We start from the raw sequence: 17,640 nt of genomic DNA on the forward strand, positions 1-17,640 counted from the left end.
TTCCCGGCCTCTACTGAGAACTTCCGAGTTCATCAGTTCCCAATCTCATTTTTTCCGCAGACTCAGACCGGGAGATGAATTTCCTTTCTTCCCTTGCCAGCACAACAAACGAACGCCACCTCAGGGAGGGACCCCCTGCTGGATCCACAAAAACTCGTGGCCCGCGGCTTGTCAAGCTCGTAAGGAGAATGTTTCCTCTGCACCAGCCACTCCGGTCCGTGGGAGACAGACTGGGATCATGATCTTCAATAATAATACATAATATTATGTTTCCCAGCCGCCCCCAGCCCGTTCATACATCCATGTCTTATACGTGCAATGTCAGCAGTAAGCCTTTCTGAACAAAACCATCATCCCCCGGCGTACCTCTCTTTTATTTAACCTTGCGGGAACCGGCAAAAGCCATCCAAAGTAACCCAAAAAGGAGAAAGAAGAAAAGAAGAGCAGACTCCTGCTAAGGAACCAGGAACAGCCTTTGCTGGATCCCACTAATCCAAGTATTTTGCCCACCTGCTCCAACTCTACTGGAACACCCATCTGGGGCGGTTTAGCAAAAGAAGAATATGATCATACACATCAAGAAAAGAAAAGAAAAGAAAAAGAGCAAAAAGTAAACGTCATTATTATTCCAACTTTCGTTTCTTCTTTCTTCTTGCACCCAATTTTTTCGCCTCCCTGGGTACCTGCTTATGTAAGCGACTTATCTCACATTCTGGGTTTGCAGCGCCATCGCTTATTGGTCCGGTTGCCTCCCTTGATAAGATCCGACTCATGAAACATGGTCAAGGCCATAGAAAATGCGGGTTGGCGACATGGAAGCCTTCGCCATTGGATGATTTTACGGGCTGGCCTTGGCTTGTCTTGGGGGAATGCGTTTCAGGTTCGCCTTACGCTCATTCGCTGTTGATTTCAACCCGAGTCCCAAGGCTTTCTGGACCTGCCTGGAGTCGGTGTCTTGAGGCCTTTTTCTTTTGCGATGTTCTTCTCCTGGTCGAGATGCAGAAACGAACCCCTTATAACTACGGAGTAACTATGTATATAAAGAGATTGTGTTAGAGATCCTGCAGGCGTTCGTGTTTTGCGTGGCGAGATGTGAGATGGGACCGTCAACCTTGTGAGAGCATATATCCATTTATGCTAGGTGAAGTGGTCACTTGAGGACTTCTCTATCATTCTCTATCAATCTCCTGTTGAAGATATTCGTGGTACTCCGTATTATATGGCTAAAAGGCAACTTAACACCCCTCGTTAGTAGAAGCAACTCATTCGCCACAACCGTGCCTCAGGCGTGGTAGAAATCCACAGGTTTTCAAAACCTCGTCCTTCTAGACCCATCCACGTGCCTAATCTTCCCAGTCCCCGCTCGCGTGAACGGAAAGAAGGGATAGGCCAGTATCTGGATCGAACTATCAGACTCCTTTGCATCGAAAGCCCGTTTGACCATTTTGGAGGAGGGGGATGTGAAATCCACATGATCCCCCCTTGGTGCCTGTTTCAACAGCATCCGTCAGTACGGAGGTCCTCAGAATGAAGAAGAGTAAGAGAATAGCTAACCGTTTCAAGGCTGGAAACTGTCAAATAGATGTTGGATTGGGCAGTAGAGCGTAATGGAATGTTGGGGGAGGTTAATGGATCCTGGAGATATAACATCACCCTAAGCTTGGACAGTGCCTATAGAGGCACTGCCAGATTATGGCCTTGTTTTCAGCCTGTCTATAAATGTTAGATATTGCGGCTTTAAAGTATTAACTAGTTAACTTGTTGATACGGGGAAAGGCTCTTCGAAATGCCCCAAAGCAAATGGCAGGCCATGTGTTTCTGCTTTGCTAGACTAATCCTTTATCTCGACGCATGGGGACTACGTTATGCTAGACAGGCGTATTTTTACAGGATAGATGTTGGAAGTCAACATCGACCAGGGTGGACATGTAGTTAATAAAGTAGATTTGATAATAGTACTAAACGTTACTAGTTTATAAAGGGTGTAAAATAGGACTTGCATAGCAGGATTCGGCAAGTAAAGAAAGTATTGTCTTTAAAGAGGCTACATGCCCGTAGAGACAGCAGAGAAACCTGGTTGCCTTGCGCAAAGAAGGTCGTCAAAGAAATTAGCCGCGATTTAGCGCCTCAAGCGGCTGGCCCGGTTTGTGGGAAAATCTTAATCCGACGGTCATTATACAACTGGAGGCTCCCGAATTCTGCTTAATTTCACAATAAGAGACGAAACAAACGGAGCTTCTGTCGCTACATACGTCTTTTAACTCTTCTTATAGAACCTGTTCTGTTGGATACCGCTATATACTCTGGACATCGATATATCTGCTGATAAAATTCTCTACTGGATCCATAGCGCCGCCTACCCAGGGGTTTCTGCATTTGCCGTAGACATCCCTGGTTTGTTTGTTGCTTAAAAAGATCGAATATGCTAATCATGTCTTGCCTTGCCGTCAATCAAGCAGGCACTGAATGCAATATCCCGTTCCTTAACCGTCTTATACTCTCTTTCTTCACTAGAGATAAAGAAAACTAGGCATAGCTCACTTCCGTGTCAGCAGAGATTTTTCTCTGCCTTCATTTGAGATTCCCATGAGGTGCGAGCAAGGCTAGTATTTGCTCTCTCTACCCTATTCTATACTTCTATCTCTTTCTGGCACCTTCTTCGCAACATTTGTCTGGGCTATGTTGTGTCCTTAGCGATTGCCTCAGCACTATGGCACAACGCCTCCAAACGCTTTCCATTCACTTTTTTAAATTTCCTTCACTTTTTTCTTCACTTCTGATATTCTAATACGTGCTTTTCTGTCCTCTCTTTACCGGCAAACTCCGTTCGCTTCCTTCTTGGCCCGCTTTGTTTAGCTGGCTATTCACACTGTTTGACTTGGCTCGTTTATTTTTTTTCTTTTCCACTTGAGCTTCCTACATTCAACATCAACATCTTAATATCTCATGTTGATAATTCAAATTACCACGTAATTTGAGAGCCTTTTCCATTTTTCCAAGTCTTTTGCTGCAACTGCCAGCTAAGCTGTGTCAGTGATGCGAGATCGAAGGATTCAACGCGCCAGGGGCCGTCGAGGCCGCGGTTGGCCTGCACCCTCTAACTCGTTCAATGAAGTTCACCTAACTGTTCAGATTGATAAGGAGATCAAGGAATACGTTACCAAGGCAGATAATTCCGGCACACCCGGAACTTGGAATGCTAAGCCAGAAATACCGTCACCGGAGGAGATCCTGGGGCTTGATGGTGATGACGTGATCTCACTTGGTGTGAACCAGGTTTACGGCCCTTGGCCATCAAAGGAGAACTATCTCAAGACTCATTATGAGCTACTCCGTGAGGATGCGATTGCCCCACTACGAGATGCTGTTGCATATTCTCGTCATGATCCAAAGATGTCCGACTCGTCTCAATGTTGTGTCTACGAAAAGGTAAATGTCTTCCCAAGAGCTGATGGATACAGCAAAATTAACGCATTCTCTAGGTTCATATCGTTGGGCTAACTTTTGCGCAAGCTGGGGTTGCAACTAGGATACAATTTTCAACTTTCAGGGCAGGAAAAAAAATCGTGTGGGAATACTCAAAGCGTCTAATGACAGGAAATGTTGTGGCGTTATCTCCGGCAAGTGACTCGTTCCAGAGCAAATGCATTGTAGCCACAGTCGCTGCGAGGCCATTAGAGGGCTTGAAGGCATCACCACCTGAGATCGATTTATTTTTTGCACGCCCTGAAGACGCAGAGTTTGATTACCAACAGGAATGGGTTATGGTTGAAGGCCGAGTTGGGTATTTTGAAGCTTCTAGACATACTCTGAGTGCCCTACAGAAGCTGTCAGACGAGAGGTAAATAAATATCAAGTCCTGTACTAACAAACCTCTAAGAATTAACAGTAACAATATAGTTTCCCACTCTCGGAATACATCTGTGACCTTAACACTGCAATCGGAGCTCCTCGATATCTGAATGAGAATCCAGTGGTGAAGATGTCCAGCGTGTTACCTTCTAATGATGGAAGCCCACAAAAGGTTGATACCAGCATCGTGTGGCCTGCCCACCCCGACTCCTTGGATTCTTCTCAATGGAATGCTCTTCAACAAATACTGACCAAGAAATTATCAATTGTTCAAGGGCCCCCAGGTACTGGAAAAACGCATGTCTCCGTTGAGGCGGTAAAAGTGATGCTAGAAAACACGTATCAGGGCGATCCTCCCATAATAATTGCCGCACAAACTAACCATGCTCTGGACCAGCTGCTTCGTCATATATCAAAATTTGAACAAAGTTACGTTCGACTTGGTGGGAGAAGCACAGATTCTGAAATCAGGACACGCACCGTCTTCGAGCTGCGGAAAAAGAATAACTTGCCGCCCATTATTGGAGGATGCCTAGCACCCGCTAGAAAAGAGCTACGCGACCTTACCGATCAAATTATTGAGCTGCTTTCTCCATTCCGAACAGAAAACTCCCACTCACCTCTACAACCATCATTGTTTTTAAATTTAGGACTTATCTCAATAGCTCAGCACGACTCACTCATTAAAGGGGCAGCAGGATGGGTACGAGCTGGTGATCAGACCGATCCAATGTCAGTTTGGCTGGGAGATGCTTTAACAAAGTTCGAACTGATATACAGGCAAGAAAATTTCGGATTTGTTGAAGAAGAGATTGATCTTGAGTATGAGCAGCTGAAGGAACTTGAGGCAGAACATGGCCTAGATGACGATGACTACGAGATCCTGAAAGGTCAATTCCTTGGTTTGAGAGAGCTATTCACGACTCGGGGACACCGTACCTACACCGGAAAATCTATCGACGATGCGTGTTTAAAGTATGATGATATGTGGAAGATTCCCGGTACCGCGCGCGCTGCAACTTATTCACTGCTTCAAAAACGGGCAAAGGAAGCCATACGTGACAAATTTCGTCACATTCTCGAAAAATACAACGTGGCTTGCAAAAATGCAAAAATAGGTAAATGGGAAAGAGATTCTCTGATACTCCGAGACGCACGAGTCGTTGGCATGACCACTACGGGCTTAAGCAAATACCGCGCTCTTATCTCTAGTCTCCGGCCAAAAATCATTTTGATTGAGGAAGCAGCTGAGGTTCTCGAGGCTCCTGTGACCGCAGCATGCATGGAATCGCTGCAGCATCTTGTCTTAGTCGGAGATCATCAACAGCTCCGGGGAAGTTGTTCCATGCAGGAGCTGGAGGGAAAGCCCTTCTACCTGAACATCTCAATGTTCGAGCGGTTTGTTCGGAACAAAATGCCGTTCAAAAGATTGACCAGCCAGAGGCGTATGGCCCCGGAAATTCGACGCATTCTCTTGCCCATTTACAATGACTTGGAAGACCATCAGAGTGTCTTAGCCCGCGGAGATGTGCCTGGTATGGGAGGAATTAATTCCTACTTCTTTACACATGACTGGCCTGAATCCCCAGATAGCCTGTCTTCAAAATACAACCAGAAAGAAGCACGGATGATTGTAGGCTTCTACGTCTACTTGCACATGAACGGTGTTCCATTAGGAAACATCACCATCCTGACATTCTACAACGGGCAACGGAAACATATTCTCAAGTCATTAAAAGAAAATCAACTTTTTCAAGGCCAATACACAAAGGTCGTCACCGTCGATTCCTACCAAGGAGAAGAGAACGAAATTGTGATCCTCTCTTTGGTACGAAGCAATGAATCTGATAGGATTGGGTTCCTGGCAAATGAGAATCGTGTTTGCGTTGCGTTATCTCGTGCCAAACGAGGCTTTTATATTTTCGGAAACGCTGAATCTCTTGCTATTGCTAATGGCTTGTGGTGGCAAGTGTTACAAATTATGAGAAAAGCCCCCAAACGCCTGGGGTACTTTTTGCCCCTGATGTGCAAAAAACATGGGACCAAGACGTTGATTAGTAGTATGATGCTGCATCCTTTGAACATTCACTCCAAACTGGCTTTTGCTAATAGCTATCCATAGATCCAGATGCTTGGTCAAGCAATGACGGGGGCTGCGCTCAACGATGCGGAGAGGAGCTGCAATGCGGCCATAAATGCCCTCTGCTTTGTCATGCGTATGTACTATCCGTATCTTTTAAGAGATTACGAATCCATTCGCTGACCTCATCGTCGATAGTATCCCTCATTCCAAGCTACAATGCCAATTGAGCTGCGATCGTAGGCTGCCATGCGGCCACAAATGTACTGAGCGATGCTTTCGTAGCTGCAGCTGCGCCTGTATAGCTGCTTCGCGGCAAGTGCTTACAAGTTTACCAAAAAATCGCCCCATAGCTCCTCGTGAAGCCGATCTCCTCCCCCAACAAAGCGCTGAGGAGCGTGCTATGCTTGCCAAACGGTATCAAGTTTTTGCGTCTGGTGGTGCACAGAAAGAAGACGCTCGGCTTGCCAAAGAAGCGGAAAAGCTAGCACAGCAAGAAAACTTACAGAAATTGGATAAGGAAGCGTTCGCGGATTTGTTTGGGGCCGAGGACTCGAATAACCTCCTTACAACTAACGAAGAAGAAAAGCCAAAAGTGACTTCGGGCGGGAGCGGTGGTGGTCGAAAGAAATACATCCAGTTCTACTCCAACTCCCTCCCTATCATCAACAAAAACACCAACGATGAGAGGAAGCCATCCAGCCTACTCGATTAAGTTGGAATAAACATACCGGCTGTGTACCATGGAGACAAAGCAACCAGTGAAGGCAGGCAACTCTTTCCTAGGTTGTAATGATATCCATTCTCTTTTCTCTTCAAGGTACGAAGGATTGCCGATTATTACTTTTCATTCCCAGGTGGTAATCCTAAGTATTTTTCTTTGGTTGAACAAAATAGGCTAGGATATGTAGCAAGAAAGGGAACGGAAAAATATATGCTTATTCCATCATAAAATGACAGAACGTACAGGCTCTCCGTGTGCAACAGAAGATTTTTTAAATATACGATATAATAGCTCTGCATTATGTATAACTTGCTAAAGCAATAAAGACAATAGTAGACAAATCCACGGATTTTCCAATGGCAGTACTTACTATAGGGGGTTGAAAAGAAGCTAAAAAACACAAAATATTAAGAATAAGGGGGAAAGGCACAATTTCTTTCTTTTTTCTTTGGCTTACCAAAATGAAGCGAAGAGCAATAAGAGGCGGTCATCTTAGGTTAAAATTCCTCCTTGAAAACATTTCTAAGAATCATCGACCAATCTGTGTTGCTCCCATGCTTTCTTTGCGGCTTCTAACAACGATTCCATATTTCCACTGTTCTCACACATACTCCTGAAGATTCCTCCTTCCTGGTTAATCAGCTGCCATGGGCCATCATACTCTTTCACCTCACCATGATCAAGGACAAGAACCTTATCATAATCGATGATAGTTTGAAGACGATGCGCAATTGTCAATATGGTGTTGTTACCCCTTAATTCACGAAGGGTATCTTGGATCTTAGAGTCGGTGGCATAGTCAATTGAGGCGGTTGCTTCATCCATGAGAAGGACCTTTGGAGATTTGAGGAGCGCTCTGGCTAAGCAGAGGAGCTGTCGTTGACCCTGAGAAAGATTGGAACCGGATTCGGTAATAGCTGACTCAAGGTTTAAGAAGATGTTTTTGTTATCTTGTGAATGTGCTGCACTGCAGTCTGTGCCAGTTGTGCTGCCATTCGCGGTGCCAACAAGGGTGTTGGAGTCTTGAGGAGTGTTAGGTGTTGTGTCATCTTCAAGTAATAATTGAGTTGATTCGGTATTTTCGGCCGCGCTGCTACTTGACGGTGGCTCTATTTCTTCAGAACCGGCTGGGCCGATAAGATGAACTTGTCGTAAAGCAGTGAAAATCTCTTCATCTGTAAACAAGCCGAATGGATCCAAGTTGGTTCGAATCGTTCCTGTGAAAAGAGTAGGATCCTGTGGCACGATGGTAATATTTTGTCTGAGATCCCGGAGACCGATCAATCCAATATCAACATCGTCAATTAGAATCTTTCCAGTTTCTGCTTCAAGACCCCTGAAAAGGGCCAGTGCTAGAGAACTCTTTCCTGCACCGGTTCTACCAACAATACCAACACGCTGGCCAGGTTGGATGTCGAAGCTCACGTTCTTCAATACTCTATCGAGATCTGGACGGTATCTTGTGGAATAATCGACGAATTTAACAGCACCTTTGCTTGGCCACACTCCAGCCGGTTTGGTTTCGGCAATCAGAGCAGGTGCTTCCTGTTCTACCTTCATGTATTCCTCCACACGCTCAACTGAGTTCATATTTTGCTCGTTCTCAGAATAGAGTCTGACCAACCAAAGAATATTTTCGGAGAAAGTGATGGCATAAGTCATTGCTAGACCTGCGGCTCCCGCATCCACTTTCCTAGCGCTTAAAATGAGGAAGACAGCTGCAAAGAAGGACACAAGCGCACCGATGATGTCAATTCTGAAAGCAAGCCATCTGTTAGCTGCCCACAGGTAGATATAGGGTCTGTTGTAAGTATTGATGAGACCGTGGTTGTCCAAAATGAAGCGTGCGCCATCGCCGTAGGCTCGAATGGTGACAACTCCATTCAAGGTTTCTCCGAATTGCTGGTACAACGGGCTTCTTTGGATGGATTCCAAACGCTTGAGATCACGCGAGGTGTTTATATAGAAGGCTCCGAGGGCAATGTACATTATGGTGATGAAGACACCGGCGATTAGGAACTGTGGCGTGATAACCGAGATCAGAATAACAATCATAGCGATTGCGGCAGCACAGTGTATAACACCAATGGCCGTAGCAGCCACATCTTGATCAATAGATTGGATATCCTTTGAAAAACGGTTCATAATACGACCCAGAGGAGTGGAATCAAAGAATTTGAACTTGGCTCGCATCACGGCACGGAGTAACCAGCCATGGACTTTCCTAGATGCATGGATGGATCCCCAGAAGAAAATCCATTCTCTAAAGAAAGTAATGATAATGTAGACAATAGTGAGGATAAGATAAACCCAAAGGTAGTATGACTCGTCGATGTCCGCATATTTCCTTTTGGCGATAGAAAACAAAGACTCGTTAGGTGCCTGAGACATGAGGGATGCGGCGGCTGTGTTACCAAAATTTAAGCTGGGCACATCAAAACCAGCAACTGATACGCTTTCGGTATTATTCCTGACCTCATACGCATTGGCCCACTGCCTGACCCATACGTTCGGTGCCAGGGATGCGAGCTGATGAAGGACGAAAAACGCCATTGCCGTAACCCAGTAGTACCAAGGTCCCATGGCACGAAGGTACATGTAGATAGTGGACATTGGAACACTTCCAGTAACCTTCATTTCTTCATTAGTCGGCGGTGAGGCTGCGGTTGCTTTCTTCTTCTTCAGAGGCCTTGTGGGTCCGTTTGTTGCTGTGGCGGCAGCATCAGTTTCCTGGGCTGCGATAATTTCTTCAAGGTTTGATGGCACGCGGGAAGCTAGCTGTGACGGGCCATGGGAGCCAGACCCTGCTTTGAGAATATCATCTTCAATAGCACCAGCATCAATGAGGTCCGAGGGAGACCCCTGGGCAGTAACACGGCCATTCTTGAGTATAACGGCGTACTCAGCCTGTGGTAAGACGAGCGAGACATTATGTGTAACCAGGATGCAGGTACGGTTTATCATGAGCGGACCAAGAATAGCATTGTTGAAGATGTGTTTGGCTGTATGAGAGTCCACGGCGCTAAGGCAATCATCAAGTAGCAAGTGGCGAGCACTGCTATACATTGCTCTAGCGAGAGAAATTCGCTGCTTCTGGCCACCGGAAAGACTGATACCTTTCTCACCGACAAGAGTTTGATCACCAGCATCTAGAATCTCCAGATCACGCTCCAAAGAGCAGGCCTTGATCACAGCCTGGTATCGATTATCATTGTAGCTCGATGCAAATATAATGTTCTCCTTTATTGTGTTGTTAACAAGCCAAGCTTCCTGAGCACAGTAGGCAACGCTCTCCGTCAACGAAGTCATTGGGTCAGGGTGAAGGTCAGCTCGATCACTAATTGCTCCGGGAAGTGACACAGAACCTTTGATCAAGCTCATTTCTCCCAAGAGAGCCATGAGCAAGGAGGTTTTTCCAGATCCAGTCGGGCCAGCAATTATATTGAGCTTTCCAAGCTGGAAATTCACGTTGACATCAATCAGTCTGAAAGCTGGAGCAGTGCTGCTCAAGACACTATTAGAATCCATCTTGCTAGAACCCCAAGACAAAGTAGCGTTTTCCAAACAAATCTTAGGTTCCTCCTCATCGCAATTCTTGAGTTGATGGTACTTTTCAGTTTCTTCTTCAGTCAAAAATTCTTCAACACGATCAATGGACACTTTAGCTTCTAGAACGTGAGCTGCCATATCAGCAAGTCGATCTAGCGGCACACGGAGAAGCGAGAACATAGATAAGGCTGGGAAGGCAATCGATGGGATCAACTTTTTGTTCTCAAAATGAGTGAAAATGTAGAAAGTGCAGAGAGTTGTGATGAGTGGTGTGCCATAGAAAAGAGTAACGGCCCACGCCCAGAGCAAGTAACGAGAGCGTATGTGTTTTAGCTCAGTCTTTCTCTTTTCGTCGATAATGCTCTCAAAGCGATGCTCCCAAGCGAAATATTTGATAATTCGAATATTTTGCAGGACTTCGTTGGTGGCATGGATACGAGCATCTGTAGCCGCGAGGATCTTGTATTGGACGGCTCGGAATCTGCTGGCAATGTAAACGTTCAAGGGGGCAATTAAGATAGTCATTGCAACTCCAGCTAGAGAGCTGACACCCAAGACTTGATAGAGGAAGTATACGGCCACGATAAATTGCGAGGGAACACTGGCCCAGAGGAAGTGCAGATATGCGCAGATTTCGCTGACTTTGAATGAGTCGATGGCCATCAAGTTAATAATCTTTCCTAGGTTTGCTTGTTTTTCGGTTTCCGCTTTAGATTCGGCACTATCCTTGCTCTTCGCCTTTTTGGAAGACTTCAGTTTGTCCTTGGTTTCATCTTCGTCCTTGGAAGTATTTCCGACGAACGCACCGGCTTTGCGTCTAAGAGCTTTGGCATAAAGCTCACCGACAATAATTGCCCTGAGTTTGACACTGAGCTCTCGTCCGAGCCACAGTGACTGGCCATCTCCTACGGCCATGACAGCTCCGCAGACGAAGATAAGGATGACATAGAGCCACGCCGCGCTCACAGGAACATCGTCAGGGTTCTCAACATATTCCAGGATGAACTTGAGGAGCCAGGTAGGGAGGAAGGTGAAAAGGCCTGCTAGTATTGCCCAGAGGCCTTGAACGAACAAATCCCAAGAAAAGTACCCCACGAGGTTCCATGCCATGGTACAGGCTTTCTTATATTGACGGAAATTGGCTAGCACAGCAGTTGCATGCCCCTCAGGTTTGAGGTTCCAGACATCTTTAATTTCTAACGATTTCTTATAGCCCATGGCGATGAATGAATCCATCCAGGAGAAACTTGCCAGGGAGAAAAGACTGGCAAACTGGTCTTTCGGAGGTGTCAATCCATCTTCGTGCTGGACAAGAACAGTCTCTTCACCCTTGCGGGTAGTCAAGGCAATGAGGAAGAGTATGCTTGAGAGCGCGAAATCGGTAGCAAAGAAAGGCAAGTCATTCTTACGTCGATGGTGGAGGAAGATCGAGCGGAATGGGAGGACGATGAAGAGCCATTGCAACGAATACAGGGAAGCTGTATGGTTCCATAGTTTTGGTAGGGACGGACACCTGGATCGTGAGGTGGCGAGTCTTCCACTTGCTAGAGCTAGAATATATGTCCACGAAGCCAGGCGAACAATGTTGAAGGTCCGCATACCAGTTACATTAGCGGCAGCTGGAATGGCGATGGCATTTATAACCACCTGGCCAACCAAGGCGAGTATTTCGATGGTGTTGACCAGCTTCTTCCCACGCGGCTTATCAGGCTCAATCAGTATATCTGCCGTACGACTGATGACCTTATTGAGCATCAAGTCACTCTCTTCGTCTCCATCGTCTCGGTATCCAACTTCCTCAGCTCCATTGGTATGTACATCCACGATATCCGAGGGAACGCTCTTATACTGTTTTCTTCGGTACTCGGCAATCCGATAAAGCAGAACGTGTGCAAGGACGAAGAACAGCGAAATAGCACAGGAAGCTATCGGGAAAATAAAACCAAGGTACCTAAATCACGGAGGAGACACGATTAGCTCTCTGTTAATATAGACAAATGCTTCCTGAGCCTCAAAAATTGGCTGGAAAAGAAGGCATGGGAAAAAAGAAAGGAAAAGTTCCAGCGAGGATTTGCTCACTTTCTCTGGAAGCAGAATGACAGGTCATTAACGCTCCAGATAGGGCCTCCACCGCAGTCTTCCATAGTGAGCAGACGCGAGAAGACGAGCTCTGGCTGGCCTGTCTCTCTCTCGGTGCCGGCTCTGCTGTGGTGTAAGGATGGTTGTATCTTAATAATAGTAATAATAACGAAGGAAAGTGGCTGTTATGTTATCAGATGGAGACGGAGCATGTCAGACAAGCCGGAGCTCTCTAGCCAATGAACGACGACGCGGTACAAAGACACCAAGACGTCACGGACATCGCAGTGATCAGCTTGACGTCTGCCAGCGGCTGTCTACTACCAGGCGCGCTATCCTCTGTCAGTCTATCGGTTTTCTGGCGGTTTGGTGTCGTGCTGGTCGAATCTGGAATTTCGTGGGTGGCCGAGATGACGGGAGGCAAACGCGAGGCATCAACCACTTACGCAAGAACTTGGACAGCGAGAAGCTGTTTCTAATATAACTAGCTAACGGTTAGCTAATACGAACAAGCTTGCTAGGGCCTGGCCTTGTTGAGTCACGGAGAGACCTGTTTTTCGCAGCAATACGGCTCCGACCACCTCCAGGCGAGGCCTTCGAGAAGGCCAAACACCTCCCTGCGGCATTCCAACACGACCGAAGGGCGACAAGCCTTCTCCACTCGCACTCGCATTGCATTAACTACGACCGAGCCAATTCGTTTTTTACTTTTATACGCCTCTCCAGCTGTTCTACGACTGGCCGTTCAACTGCTGCTTGCTCCTGCACGTCAAGGATGAGAGAACAAGGGGGGCCAGTGCTCGTGATGCCCTTCTGCTGAAATGTATGGGCCGTGTTCCGGCATATAAATTTCGCAGGCAGCGGGGGCCGGAAGCGGACTCGACTTGGCCTTGCATGTTAAACCATCCCCTTTTACGGCCTCCGCCTGGCCGGTTGGGAGCTGTCACCACTGGGGAGCGGAGATGGATCTTCTGTTTAATTTCTTGGTGGGAGAGAGCTAGCCATAGCTAAAACTCGGTGGCTATCGCCGAGGACTCGGGGAGACGTTTAAGGTAAGGATACGCCCTTCGTAATACTCCTCTCCGTTGACTCATATGGGACAGACCTTCGTATATAAACATCAATCTCCTCTCACGGTATCACGCATCCATGTGACGCGCGGGGGAGGGTGCAGGCTTCTTACATGCATACCTGCACCTTTATCAGCACTTTGTGCTTTGTACTCCGTTCTCTTCACATCTCTCAGCTTCACCGCTTGATCGCTCTTTTGTTTTCCATCCTTTCGCTTCTCCTGCTTGTTTCTTCTTTTCTTTTTCTTTTTTGATGCACATTTATACAAGGTTATGCGTGATTACTAATATGGATTAAAGTTATACCGAGTGGCGGGTTTCGTATATTATATAAGCATAAAGTTAATCTCGTTATCAGATCGCGAACTTGTAAACTCCAGCTACTAGAAAGTATGGTAGCTCCGTACTTGGCTGCATAGACTCTAGATAGTAACTAAGCTCGACAGCGTTTGGCATATATTGACCCAGAATATCTAGTTATTGCTATCCAGATACTACTCGAAGTGTTCAAAGGGTATATAGAAAGCGAAGGATGTTGTGGGCATACGTATAGATCACCTATAGTTAGCCTAAGCGCAGCTATAGCTATCATGGTGGCCATGGATTTGATCCGAGTCGCATTTGTAGTTAGATTGTGGATGGTATAATTGGTTAAACATTGGTGGTTGACTAGCTAGTTAAACTCTTAGCCGCTTTAATAGCTCCTGAATTTTTCCCTCGCACCTTCAAGGTCATTGTGCAAATTGTCAAGGGCATCCCGGGTTTGGAAGCTCTATGCAGCTATAGCAATTCAGAGCTGTTACCGTAACATACCGGATTCTCTAAAGGTTCACCATGGTTTATGACTTGCAGTTATATATAGCTATATATATTATGCAGCTCAAGGTCAGAGGCGAAAGGCCATCCCCCATAACTACTAGTTCCAGCATCGTTTATTTCACCATACTTTTCACGAAAGGAAGAGGTTGGAGCTTTAGTTAGTAGGACTGGTCTTTTGTATTTAGTTACTGAGAGCAGGTTCAAAGTTCTGAGAACTCTTAAATTACTTAGGGGATAAGTAGAATGTGGAAAAGAACACAGCCATGAAACTTACAAACATGCCGTTATAACGCCTTCTTATTCTAGGCTAAACCCATAGTTCTTTTTAGTTCGCTGCTATGGAAAATCCTATATGGTATTCCAACGTCTTCTTTTGGCTCCACAGAGACTTCCTTCGACTTTCTAGAGTCTTCATCCGACACCTCTTCATCTGATTCCTCGTCAGAGTCTTGATCTGAGACTGAGCTTATGCTTACTAAGTCATTGTCAATCTCCCTCTGCTTGTAGGTGGCACAGTACCACCTGGGTTTGCGGTATCGACGTAGTGGGTAGTTTATTGCCTTGCCTATTTGGCCGTTTGGCATCCTTCGGCAACGATACATTAACCCATCAGTCCTATCATCTCCGTAGGGTAGATCGAACTTGTCCCAATTATTAAACGCGATAGCCAGTGACTTGAGCTCCAGGACCTTCCCCCGTGACCAAAAAGGGGGGTTCCTTTCTAAGACACGCCTCTGGCTATCTATATGGTTGAATATACACTCAAACCATTTTTGGATAGTTTCTATCTTAGGGTATTTTTCTAGTTCAAGGTTGTAGGGAAGATGAATTTGTAGGTGTTCAATGTTTTGATGCCGCGAGACGGATGTAAGCAATTCGTATGTCTATTAAATAAAGTACAAGGTTAGTCAAGCGTAGAAAGACTTTCGCATTAACTATAGTTAAAGTATAAAGAGAAAAGCAATGTAAGCGACTTACCAGGCACCCACGTAGGTCTAAATCAAATGCAAAGTCGCGTATATTAGGAAACCATTGTCGAATATTCTCTATATCCTCAGCATGTAGATGTCGGTCTATTTCTGCAGGATCCTAGAGGTGAAGCACTTGTTAATATGCTAGTAATAATATATATGGGAAACTAGGTAAAAAGGGGAACAAACGTAAGATTTCCTTGCACATAGGTAAAACACAGAGTGCTGTGGGAGAATAGGAAAGTAATTCGAATTTGAGTTTTCTGTGTACGTCCTCTTTTGCTCCAGAAATGGATTCGTCGAATCGCTCTCAATACTTTGATACCGGAGAGAAGTGACCACTAGTACTCTAAACTTCAGGGTTTGCAGAGAATTTCCATGGTAGGTATGTAGAGAAGGCAAAACTGACTTAGGAATATTAAAGCATATAAATTCCTTAAGCCTATAAATACCTTTTAAGAAAGATATTAGAGGTTCTGCAATATCATCTTCGTCAATCGGGCTCCGGATTCGTATTTCAAAGGAGGAGAGATTAGGCACAAGACCAGTAAAGTGTTCTATGAACTCTTGGGGGCTATCGATAGCCAGGACGAGATTCGTAAGTCTCCCCCAGTTTGCACACTTGGACCAAAGAAGGCCTTGACCAGGGGGGAGGTAGACAAATTGCAGTTCTAGCCTTTTTAAGGCAGGGAGCCTCTCGCCTCGACCCAACATAAATGTTTTCATATACTTGTGGCGGCTTCCCCTTGTCATCTGCAAAGTCAACTTTAAGGCCTCTATATTTGGACAAGACCGTATAAACATTTTACCAAGGGTAGGGTCATCATAAAAATCTTCGTCATCGTCTTCGTCATCCTCAAAGTAAAGGGGGGGATTCCAGGTGTAATTAAAGGAGGCGAGAGAAGGCAGGCCATACATCGGAAGAGCTCCGTCCTTTTTCTGGATATCTGGTAACATATCAGGTGAATTTATCTCGACAGATAGTCGACAAGATGGCCAGTATTGAAGGAGGCGCTGGGGAAGCAGGTCGCTCATGTCCTCAGAACAATCCAACCTCCAGCTATATCATGAGAATTAGCTCCCATTATAAACAGAAGCTAAGATGATTCAAATAACGTACCTGAACTCTCTCAGATCTGCCTTTCCTTTCAAGCACTCCAGAATGTCTACCGCCTGTACTTTATCACTGTCAGATGGTATAACTATTTTCCTAACGAATCGCGCCACGGCGCTGTTCTCATATTTTGTCAGAAGCCTTAGCAGGCCTTCACCACAACCAGTCCAGTAATCCAAGGTAATAGTATGGTGGATGATTGGGGCAGCTAAGCCATAAAAGAAACGACAGCATTGACTGGCAGATTTCAAACCCATATAGGGGACGCTCTCCTCTTGCCATTCCACGGCGTCTTCGTCGAGCTGAGCAATCTTGAAACACTCAACTTAGCTTCTACCGTATTCCAAGCAAGTAGTGAATACGTACCTCTTCGAATATTTTGATCCAGAGCTCTATAGGAAGCCTACTTTCAATAATATGTGCCATTGCCATCTTACTGCTCATACGGCAAAAGGCGAAGGTGTCTTTTCAAGGAGGGTGCTGTCAAGCTCACTAAAGGAACTCTTCTGGTAAAATAGTCGCCTGCTTGCTCTGACTCACCATCGTTATTGGTTTTTATCCACTTATGGTCCATCAGCTTAGTCCTGGTCTATAATTCTACTTATCAAGGGCGGCGTATAATGACGCAGTGCTAGACAAGGATGAGAGAGACGCGTGCAGGGCGGTGGATACCTATAACCAGGTAACTAATGATCAGAAACAATATGCGCCACAGAGAAGAAAATAGACATAATTTCCAATGGGCACTGTCAGAAGTGGCATAATATAGAGCGAAATGGAGTAGAACGGTAACTAGGAATATACGCTGTTTTGGGTTTTTATCTATCACTAACCATGCAGTTGAACTAAAAGCAACGCTGCTTATTGAACTAGTTAGTTAGTTAGCAGCAGCGAATGACGAGGATAGGTACTCTCCGACACATGCCTACACTAACTGGGAACTGCTCATCCCATCCCGGCACACAGACATAATACCCCAACCATAACTTCGAGCAATCCAACGCCAAAACTAGATTCAACTCTTCGAATTTATTTTGATCAAGCTTATAACTAATCCTGCTGAAGTGACCAGCACGTGTCTCTTTTTTGTACTAGGTGATACTGGGCTGTCGGCCGCGATACGGGGGTGAAGTACATAGTCTTAGTTGGTATGCTAACACACATATGATATCCCCTACCAGGGGGATGAGCAGTCATGCTTTACGTCAGAGTTCCATTTTACAAATTCACTGTGCGAGATTGAATGCTGCTGCTCAATAACTACCGTAGCAATTGTCACCACTCTGAACGAGATAGAACTCGTTGCAGTTTTTGGCCCTTCCCGGCTGTTGGGGTCAGGGGTTCGTTGGATCGAATGTTTGCTTTGGAGTGTTTGTTGTATC

The 17,640-nt window shown here is 45.7% G+C and overlaps 3 protein-coding genes across 3 annotated transcripts; 1 reads left to right on the forward strand and 2 right to left on the reverse strand.

Moving 5' to 3' along the window:
- Positions 1 to 3,036: 3,036 nt before the first annotated feature.
- Positions 3,037 to 6,647, forward strand: MGYG_03981 (helicase; the record flags this gene model as incomplete). The annotated part of the gene is made up of 6 exons (XM_003173762.1): positions 3,037 to 3,429; positions 3,483 to 3,841; positions 3,901 to 5,912; positions 5,975 to 6,068; positions 6,131 to 6,171; positions 6,238 to 6,647. 6 exons carry the CDS (start codon positions 3,037 to 3,039, stop codon positions 6,645 to 6,647), a joined length of 3,309 nt encoding a protein of 1,102 aa, XP_003173810.1.
- A 531-nt stretch (positions 6,648 to 7,178) lies between these two features.
- On the reverse strand, positions 7,179 to 12,349 carry MGYG_03982 (ATP-dependent bile acid permease; the record flags this gene model as incomplete). The annotated part of the gene is made up of 2 exons (XM_003173763.1): positions 7,179 to 12,156; positions 12,285 to 12,349. The coding sequence occupies 2 exons, from the start codon at positions 12,347 to 12,349 to the stop codon at positions 7,179 to 7,181; spliced, it is 5,043 nt and encodes a 1,680-aa protein (XP_003173811.1).
- Positions 12,350 to 14,183: 1,834 nt separating this feature from the next.
- MGYG_03983 (hypothetical protein) lies at positions 14,184 to 16,690 on the reverse strand (the record flags this gene model as incomplete). The annotated part of the gene is made up of 8 exons (XM_003173764.1): positions 14,184 to 14,216; positions 14,448 to 14,480; positions 14,539 to 15,057; positions 15,152 to 15,262; positions 15,334 to 15,485; positions 15,597 to 16,204; positions 16,265 to 16,380; positions 16,625 to 16,690. 8 exons carry the CDS (start codon positions 16,688 to 16,690, stop codon positions 14,184 to 14,186), a joined length of 1,638 nt encoding a protein of 545 aa, XP_003173812.1.
- Between the last annotated feature and the right edge of the window lie 950 nt (positions 16,691 to 17,640).

This window comes from Nannizzia gypsea, genomic scaffold (genome assembly GCF_000150975.2).
Source record: "Nannizzia gypsea CBS 118893 supercont1.3 genomic scaffold, whole genome shotgun sequence".
Classification (NCBI taxonomy): domain Eukaryota; kingdom Fungi; phylum Ascomycota; class Eurotiomycetes; order Onygenales; family Arthrodermataceae; genus Nannizzia; species Nannizzia gypsea.